This window comes from Montipora capricornis, chromosome 3, assembly GCF_036669925.1.
Source record: "Montipora capricornis isolate CH-2021 chromosome 3, ASM3666992v2, whole genome shotgun sequence".
NCBI classification, from domain to species: Eukaryota; Metazoa; Cnidaria; class Anthozoa; order Scleractinia; family Acroporidae; genus Montipora; species Montipora capricornis.
Window position 1 is genome coordinate 33,273,398 of NC_090885.1, and position 10,000 is coordinate 33,283,397.

Here is a 10,000-nt window from a genome sequence, read left to right on the forward strand (position 1 = left end):
AGAGCGCTGACTTTATTTGAAATCAAAGTCCACATTGAGACCACCAAGGCTGTAGGGTGCGGTGTCTGAAAATCACCCTGGCATCAAAACTACGTCTGTCTGCGGCATCCCTAAAAGCCGAACGGATTACAGGACCAGTATGTCCTGAGAAGTGTGCACCGGGTGGATGCCACAGACTGCTTTGCGTTTTGATAGTTCTTTGAAAAATGCAAAGTAATTTGTGACATCAACCCAGTATTGAGCCCATTCCCCTTCATTGCTCGGTCGTGGATCTAACTATGACTACTTTTCCCGTCTTTCAAAGCTAATGAAAATGTGAATATTCGATAAAAAGGTTCAATTCAATAGATTGCTTTCACTTGACGTCACACAGCACCATGTTGGTGCACAGAACAATAGAGAAAAATTAAAAAGTCTTTTGTACACCAGCATGGCCGTCTCATTACGACATTGAAAACCATCGATAAAAGAATATTATTTGGGAAGATTTCGGAGAATATATATAAAGAGGAAATGCTAAGAAATCATATTGATCAAATTATCATCTACTCTTTTGCATTTCAGGGAACGTTTCCGTTATGGACACATGTGTGCGAAGTTGGACAATTAACATACAAGTGCTGATGACGGTGTTGTACTCTGTCATATTTCCCGTGTCTCTTCTGGGGAACTCTCTTGTACTCTATGTGGTCTTTAAGAAACAGAACATGCGGAGTGCATTGAATCTTCTGATTGTTAATATGGCGATCGCCGATCTGCTAATGACAATCTTTACCATGCCTTACTCTGTGGCGTTTCTATTCGCGGGAAGCGAATGGTTCAGTGGAGTCTTTGGGCTGATCCTGTGCAAAACAATCCACTTCTCTATGACGGCCTCCATCGCCTCCTCAGTTATCACTCTCGTGGTTTTGACAGTTGACAGATTTGTCACGATTGTTTTTGTATGGAAGTCCTGCCTGAATCTCAGGACCTCCAAGGTCTCTCTGATCATCATATGGGTTATCTCACTTGCCATTATGGGGATTTATCTTCAAGTATACACTGTCGAACAAACGTTTCCGGGAGACGATACATACGAGTGTTATCCCGACTGGGCAGGAATGCCAAAAGACTTCAGCAAATTATTTGCTCTCGGCTTTTTTGCTATTCTTTATGCAATCCCTCTTCTTCTCATGGCAGTCCTATATACCATAATTGTGCACAAGCTTTGGAGAAACCGGTTTGCCCAAAGCACTGGCAGTGGCGGGGATGTCAACATCAACAATTCCAAGAAGCGAGTAGTGAAAATGCTGGTCACGGTGACGCTCTTTTTTGCGATCTGCTGGTTTCCACTGCATACTATACACTATTACATGTACTTTAACAGCCAGTCTTACGAATGTTTGTCACTATATGTTATACTGCTGTCGTTCTGGTTAGGCCATGCTAATAGCGCAATCAACCCTGTCTTATATGTCATCTTCAATAAGACCTTCCGTCGAGCCTTCCTGGACGCTTTGTATATTGTGTCTTTTAGCACGGTCAACTTAATGAGCACGACTGGAAGACGATCGAGTAGGAGACCTTCAACAACCCAAAATAATGGAAGGAGCATGAGCAACAACCATAAGCAGCCACCATCACCGTTACCACAAGCGCTGTCACAAAGAAAGATGTATGGTTACGGCAAACTTCGCCCTCAAAGTGAAACAACGAAATCAAGGTCATCTGAAGGTGATTCTCAAATGCATGGTAAAAAGATAGCCCGTTATTCAATGCTGGTTGTTATAGACAAAATGACTTCGGTGTAAATAATCAAGGCTAAAGAAAAAAAGTTAGTAAGGAGTTTGATATTTTATCAAAGGCTTGGTACATGGCCCTTTGTTCTCTGTGGATACAATATGAGAACTGAAGAATGTCAAAAACTTTCTGTTGATCTTTACCACTTCCATTCGAATAAAAGAGATGAAAAGTGCCTCGATCACATGTAAGTATCATTAACCTCGACTTCATCTTGGTTTTGAAGAAAAATCTAGTAGAATATCACACCTGCAATACATTTGATGATGATGTTAAAACGCAGCCATTGTTATGTTACGCTACAGTGTCAGTGACTTTGCCTAGACGAGGTTTTTATCAATGCAGTTGTAATCACCGAGTTTTCTATATATATTTTTTTTTTAGAATTTTAACCGTTACAGAGCGTTTTCACATGACGTCACGGCGGCCATGTTGGTGTTCCAAAACAAAGGAATGGCGGCCATGATGGTGTACCAAACTAATCCTCCGGGAATTGAACTCTATTTTTATGCAAATACTTTCTTTTGTTTCAGTAATCCAATATGGGTGGCTACTGGTCACGTGAATGAAAACGCTCTATTAATTAAGTGCAACGAAAATATTTTTTCTTTATTCCGGACAGAATTTTGCATATAATATGTTAAAGCTAAACCCTACCATTGCTTTTCAATTTCCGATTAATTGTATACTATGAAGGCTATTTGTTGCAGTGAAGAGAAAAGAAATGCACGAGCAGGGATAAGCAGAAAAAGGAAACTTATGTCCCTTGTCCATCCTTTTCTTCAAAGTCCAAAAGGCAAACCTTGATACAAAACGTGCAAGCTTTTGATTTCAAATAAAATAAGTTATAATTTAGTAGGTGCTATGAGATTTTTCGACGGTTTTCGTCTTCGCCTCGCGGTAAGCAATTAAGTTTTAGAGACCATGGACAATGAAAAGTTAATGGGACGTACCCACTCAATTGATTCATGTTAATAGGCCATTTCCGAGTTCATGTCTGCCTCCTCCTCAAAGCTAGTCTAAGTGCAAAGTTTTTGTGATGGTAATTAGTTCTACTTTACATATGAATGAAAACTAATTTTCATAACAAAAACTTCGCACTTAGACTCGCTTTGAAGAGGAGGCAGACATGAACTCCGAAATGGCCTACTATTGCCATGCGGGAGGTCGTGAGTTTGACTCTGGCCAGACCAACACTCAGGGTCTTAAAATGACTGAGGAGAAAGTGCCGCCTTTGTAATCAATATTACATCCGCAAATGGTTAGACTTTCAAGTCTTCTCGGATAAGGACTATAAACCGTACGCACCGTCTCACAACTCTAGTTCACAAACTCAAGATCCCACACATTATTCGAAAAGAGATTGTGGTCTTTCCTTCAGCAATGTGGTCGGCTTGGCGTAATCTTCTCAATGGATTACTGATCGATGAGACGACAAAACTGACAGCAACAGTCAATAGTCAATAAAACGAAATTCCTACGCCAAACGCCAGTTTCGTCTTTTCACAAAATCCATCGTCTAAATGTAAACATATTTAGCTGTCGTAATCCAAAAGTTAAAATTTCCTTGGAAAGTGAGGTTCAAAATAGAGTTTCAGTTCGGAATTATGCGCATGGACATTTGTCCTATCAGATCAGTTCGAAAACATTGTGAGGCTGGGGCTTCCAGAACCTACAGGACTTTACTAAAACATCGCATTGGATTCAGGTAATTATAATCCGACTTATATGATATGAGGGGACCCCTTATTCGGCTTGGATAAGTAAAAGCCGAGATCCCTAACGCTAGGTATCCCTATACCTCGCAATCAGCCATATGCACGGCAACCAGAGTTTCTTTTGATTACCATGGCAAGGAACGAGGGACATGAGGGAGCGGAGTCAGTTCAGAGCAGTTTCAAGAGCTGTCAATTATTTTCTTTCTTTGGCGAGATGCTACTGGAGGATCGTTGCTATAGAAATTTGCATGCGGTCCAAAATGGAAAACAAAGATTGCAGCCCCGTCGAGTCTACAGTTATCTACAATGCCTGACTTGCTACATAAAAAAAATTGCTATCTGGAAAATTTCCACTGCTAAATAAGTAAATCGAATTTTGTCTGTTTAAGCGAAATATCGGACATCTTTAGCATATGAAAGTGTACTGTACTTCGAACGATCACAGACGTATTGAGAACTTGATTTTCTCCTGTTTAAGGACGGTGCCTACTAATTCAAAGGTATTTTTGCACGGTTTACTGACTAGGCGGGAAAACAGATCTTAACAAGTGTTATTGAAATCCAAAAAGAAAATTGGGGGTAACCATGCATTTTTCGAAGATAATTAATCAACAATATTTGTAAAAATCGTTAAAATACAAAGCAATGTATGGCGTTCTTTTCCAAATTCAAGCTTAATTATCTCTGAAAAGTGCGTGGTTACCCCCAATTTTCTTTTTGGATACCAAGAGCACTTGCTAAGTTCTGCTTTCTCCGCATAATTTTGAACCGCGCATAAATATCCCTGTATTAATAAGCACCGCCGATAGGAAATCCGAGTATTTCGAGATGCGCAGAACGTATGCGCAATAACAATAGTGGGCATTTTCCCACGATCTCGCCGCAAGGATTTACTGTCATTCTCAGTCTTTTACCGACGATTTCTATCCGTAAAAGCCTGGGGAAGACAAAAAAGTTACAGAAAAAAATAGCGATACATGGAACTTGCGAAACGGAGAGAAGCGAAACGTCCATGGTAGCATCCGCGATCCTGTAAAGACTAATCTTCGTCAAGTAGACTTTAAAAAAGTCCAACTTCAAAGCTGATTACCGTGGTGGACAGAAACTTTTATAGAAAAACAGTTTTATTGACGTGAACGACATTGTTTTGGAAAAATAATTCTGATTGATACCACGGAATTCGTTCCTGGCGGGCTTGCAAATAGAAAGGTAATTCAGCTGGAAACGGCATTCCGCCATACTTTTCTTACCCAAGAACAAGCTCAACTTTAACATTCGGAACCGTGAGGATAAAGCTGGAAAGTGAGTAATTTTTGTGTCAAAGAAAGGCTACCGATATCAAGTAATAGGATCAGATTAGTCAAAGGCTTGAAGAGGTATGTCATGGGCTCCTGGGTATGTAAAAAAAATTAATTTTCTTCACTCACCGAGTCTCTCTATTTATGCCCGACATATTTTTAAGCCTGACTTTCTTGTGTTGATACGTACTGCGCATGCGTGTCCCTCATTCCTTGCCATGAAGGAAAAAGGTAGAAATACCACTTATTAATTATATAACCGAGTTCGAGGTACGTACCGTACCGACCGAGTTTTTTGCGCGGATTTATGGCCCAAGCGCTCGTTCCATAAATCAACGGGATAAACGAAGATCCGTAACTTACAGAACGGACCAGGAAAACGAGGTTAGTAAGATATTTATTTTTTCTCTGAGAGTAATAACGCACGAGGAGAGAAAACTAGTTGAAAGGTAATGGTAAGGTAAAGTCAGTTTACAGGCCAAATGACCGATGTAACCGGAGCTTAAAATTTCTGTAGCATGAAGCGACTAGGAGTACTTCTACTCCCCCCCTGGAGTGGATGCTAGTCCATCGCAGGGTTACCCCCAACATTTCGCTGGTACCCATTTATACACCTGAGTGGAGAGAGGCATCGAGGGAGTAAAGTGTCTTGCCCAAGAACACAACACAATATCCTCAGCCAGGTCCCGAACCCAGACCATTCGCTCCGAAGTCGACCACACTAACCATGAGGCCACCGCGCCTCCCTCGGTTGAACGTTTCTCTTGAGTTGAAGTCAAGAGAAACGTTCAACTGTCACAAACTGACGATGTGCATGCTTAAAAATCTGAAAAAAAGAAGAAATTTTCTTGGCTTTTTGAAGTAGCTACTTACAAAATTCAAGTAGTTTCACAAGACTAGTTTATTTCAAATAAACAATATGAAAAACTTTCTAAGAAAGGTTGCATCAAAATTTCAAATTTAACTGCCCGTAAGGCAGGCCCCACTAAAGTAGCCAAACATAGCGCGCGCACTATCTGAGAGATACAATAAAAGAAAAGATCAAAGTTGTTACGTGCAATTTAACAAAACAAAAGCAGGTATTTTTATTTAAGTTATTTTTATTTATTTACTTTTACTTATTTTAATATTTCCCTTTAAAGCTAATAAAACTAAAACGAAAACCAGGGAAAATGCTGCTTGGAGTATCACTGGAGTAAAAGAGGCAGGAAACAAATGATAGCACGTAGCATGCACAAACTGATCAAAGAAAAGCTTCTGCCGGACATGCCAAAAGTATTACGTGAAAAAAATTATCTATTCTGATAGCCTAAGAGAAATGTAGTTTTCAGGTAACACAGTGCAAAAAAGAAATAATTCAGAACAAAAGATGTAACAAACCAGTAATTCTAAATTGGTCAATGATCAAAGAAAGCCACAAAAAGCCAATCAAATGTTAACCCTGGAGGGCCCAATTTTCGGTGTCAATTTACGTGATAAGCGTGCATCATGATAGGCTTTCACGATTTTCATGTATTTTATCAATAAGTAATTGTGAAATTTGGAATTCATAAGCACTCGGACATTCCTTCAAAGACTACAAAAAAAATTGTTCATCTTTGCAAATTGCACTCGAAATCATGTGATTTTATGATCATACTAACTGCATGCTGCATGCTCCCAGTTTTTTCTCTAATTGGTAGAAAATTACAACCACTGATCAGACTTAAAGTTGTGCACAATTCATGCATTACTTTCCTTTGAAGATGACTACTACTCCTTAGATTATCGAACATTCCGAGTCCATGGCAGTAGCTAAGGTTATTTTTGCGTTTGGGATTATTACGATCAAAAGATGCTCCAGTCAAATTGTTTCTTTTGTGGGACGAGGTCGCTTTGTTCGCTGTTCAAAAGTTATCTAATATCGGCCCAGGAATTGAAAAAAAGAAGATTATTGACGATTCATTATAGTTGGTCATTGTTCCAAGTGAAAAAATGACGGTAATTGAAATAATCTCTCTTGTATTGGGGCGGAAGTTCACAGTCGAATGAAACTGAGTTATTAACAGTCTTAACATGTATTGCTGTGTCTGACATGAAATTAATTTCTGCAAAAGAGTTGACAGTTTCAAACATGAGCAATCGGGAACAATGATTGTTTCGGTTCGCCGCAGCCAAATATGACCCTGGGATGATCAATTTCTGCCAGAGCGAGAGTTCGTTACACATTTTATTTAGTCATCCAATTCATGATATTTAACACGTTCCGCTGGTGTCATTTATAATGGCAACAAGGTATGCAAATGAATGGAATGGAAGGGCCCTAGGCACGTAAGTAAAACCTTGTTTTTATCAAATCATTTTATTTATAGTTTGATTGGGAAAAGGTAGTGGTAGCTTGCTAGGTGTAAGTTATGAGAATACACCAGATTTGATTTGGTTGAAGTAAAACCAAAACCAAGACCCTCACTCTGCCCAATTGCAACAAAGAGCAATAAGAAATTAAGAATGAAATTACGCGTAACGAGTGCAAAACACGGTACTGAATCCGCACGATTGTGTAACTCATTAGTCATGCAAAAAAATTGTGCGCGAGATTCCCAGCCAATCGGACAGCATAATAACCGTGACCCTCATTCAGTAAATTGAAAACCACTCATGTTAAACACGAAGGCAATTTTCGGACGCGATCGCAGTTTGACAGTGTTTTATAACACGTTTTTATCTGGTTTGAAGCAAGTGGCTTAGGAATCCTGATAACCAATCTTGGCCTATCCGTTCACCGTGCAACCCGTGCACGCCGTGCACACCGTGCAAGCCGCGCTGGCAATTCTCGCCAGCGCGGTTTATAACATATGCAATTGGCTTTTTCTCTGTTTTGGAGCAAGTGGAATGTTATCGCTCCTTACCTTTCCGTCACTGATGCTGATCACCTTTTTAAGCCTATCACGGAAATGTCCACTAAACATAAACCATATCCAAGGGTTTACGGCGCAATTGGCATGGGCAAGAAGGAAAAACGAAAGAGGAAGAAAAGCCGGCAAACCGCAGTATGTCGGAAAGTCGAATGATCGCAGAAGATGATTAACGTGCACAGGAAACCAACACACTGCAAATATGACCACAATAACAATGATCATGCGAACAACTCTTTGATTTTGCTGAATAATTTTGGATTTCCTGTTATCATCCACCGGGAGTTCACTTCGCTTTCGAATTCTCAAAGCGATTATAGCGTAAAAAATCACCATGAATATCAAAGGAAGAAAGTACAACGCGACAATTTTTATAGCTTCTTCAATTTGTAACATATTTTTGTGCTTCTCTTTGTCCTCACTCCAATGTCCAACACAATAATATTCACCATTTGGACCTTGCTTTATCCCCATTCTGTACAAGTACGGAGAACCAAATATCCCAGCCAAAAACCATATCGATATGATAGCGGTTTTTACCGCTTTTCTTGAGAAGGGACGAATAGTTGCATGAGCGGCTAAAAAGCGATCCAATCCCATTACAACAAACGTTAAAATGGAAGCTGCCACTGAAAATATTACTAAAAAGTATGATATCTTGCAAGTTATTTCGCCGAAGACGCCAGGTAACCAAAGTCGGCCAATCGCCAGAAACAAGATGAATACCAGCGACGCAGAAGATGCATTGAGAATGTCGGCAATTGCCATGTTAATGATCAGATAGTTAAAAGGAAATTTCCTTCGCACTTCTTTGTCTCCAATGACCACTCGCACTAGGAGAGAATTGCCTAGTACTGATGAAAACAGAACCACAATAAAGCCTGTAATCACGAGAACTTTCGTGCTTCTACTCGAGTTCTCTACAGCACATTTGGATGTAGTTTCCAGGATCGAACTGTTGCTGCTAACCGATCCGGTCAAATTGCTAGAATTCATATCGACCAGAAAAGGCTGAAATGCAAACAGTATCAAAAATGTTACACGATAAATGGAAAAGTCTGTAACGTTTCCACGGGGCTTTGCTTTGCTTTACAACCTCGTCACTAACATTTAACTGGAAAACCCTTAACTTCATAACATGTAACCGAATTGTTTTTCGTGCGCAGGTGGGCGCTTCTAGAGACGTCACTGTCGCTCACTCCACTTTGCCAGTGATTTCCGGTCGTCAAAAAATTGCGTGAAGTAATAAAATCATTTCTTCACTGTGTTTGACACAGTTTGGCGTAAATGCCGACAATTTTCATACTGCGGTCATAGTTTTGAAACTTTGAAATGTTTGTATAATCACCTGAACTATCTAAACATTTCCTGACGTTTAATAGACTTTTCAAACCACTTGTGTACAATTCGTCTGATTTCTTGTTTGCACAGCATTAAAACTGAAAACTGATTCGTTTACGTGACGATTGTTAATTTCACCCAATCTTTCTTTTCAACCTCTTCTCAATATGTTTCACTGATACGTGACGTTTTGCGTCAAACTCGCTTTCCGATTTCTTCAAATAACTTTAATGGCTTGTTGTGTTATCAATGGATTTCCTTCCACTTGAATTAAATTTGGAACAATTGAATACAAATGCCGATATCAGACTCTCTTTCGTATTAACAAAAGAAGTTTGTGATAACGAGGAAATAAATGCAAATATGCAAGTCACGACTTCTCAATTTTATTGTTTAATGGAAAGGAAAAATAGCGAAAGGGTTTACATCAAGATAAGACAAGCAAAACCAAACCTTATGATATTCTTTAATTGCCATAACATTTACGCCTCCGAAAAATAATCTTTCTTTCGCTCTGTATATGCACCTACAAAGACTTTGAATCATAATAAACCAACACTGTTACCCCGGTACAACAAAATCAGTGCCTGCCATCAAAATTGCGTCTTACAATTTAAAATAATTGAAAATATAAACCTCACCTATCGCATGCAAAGTTATCCCTTTGCTGTAAACAAAATAAGTCATACAGTACTTAATTTACGACATCGCCCGTTTGTGTTACTGGAGGGATCAAGCGAAGACGTCAGGAATACGTGGATCTTTACTCTGATGTTTTCTTTTCCTTTTCAGTTTTCTTTCGCTTTCTTTTGACATTCTCCTTTAATTTTTGTAAATCGTGATGTTCCCCTCACCTGTTCCTCGGTGGTGTTCATCTATCTCTAGTTTAAACCAAACGGCTCTTCCCGTTCTCTTTCAATCTAATATCTTTCCTTGCGTGATAAAGAACCAGATTGCCATAGAAAAATAA

General features: G+C 39.4%; 2 protein-coding genes across 15 annotated transcripts in view; one reads left to right on the forward strand and one right to left on the reverse strand.

Annotated features, from left to right (window-relative positions):
* LOC138041308 (QRFP-like peptide receptor) overlaps nucleotides 1-2,744 on the forward strand; it is an 8,899-nt gene extending 6,155 nt beyond the window's left edge. For both annotated transcript variants that reach the window (XM_068887086.1, XM_068887087.1), the window contains exon 3: nucleotides 565-2,744. In XM_068887086.1, the coding sequence (XP_068743187.1) occupies nucleotides 565-1,790 (1,226 nt within the window). In that variant the 3' untranslated portion in view covers nucleotides 1,791-2,744. The remainder of the gene's footprint in view (nucleotides 1-564) is intronic.
* Nucleotides 2,745-5,697: 2,953 nt separating this feature from the next.
* Nucleotides 5,698-10,000, reverse strand: part of LOC138042951 (tachykinin-like peptides receptor 99D) — a 46,813-nt gene continuing 42,510 nt past the window's right edge. For 9 of the 13 annotated variants that reach the window (XM_068889032.1, XM_068889030.1, XM_068889026.1 and 6 more), the window contains one exon: nucleotides 5,699-8,700. In XM_068889032.1, the coding sequence (XP_068745133.1) occupies nucleotides 7,621-8,685 (1,065 nt within the window). In that variant the 5' untranslated portion in view covers nucleotides 8,686-8,700 and the 3' untranslated portion in view covers nucleotides 5,699-7,620. The other 4 variants (XM_068889025.1, XM_068889031.1, XM_068889034.1 and 1 more) reach the window with 4 other exon arrangements.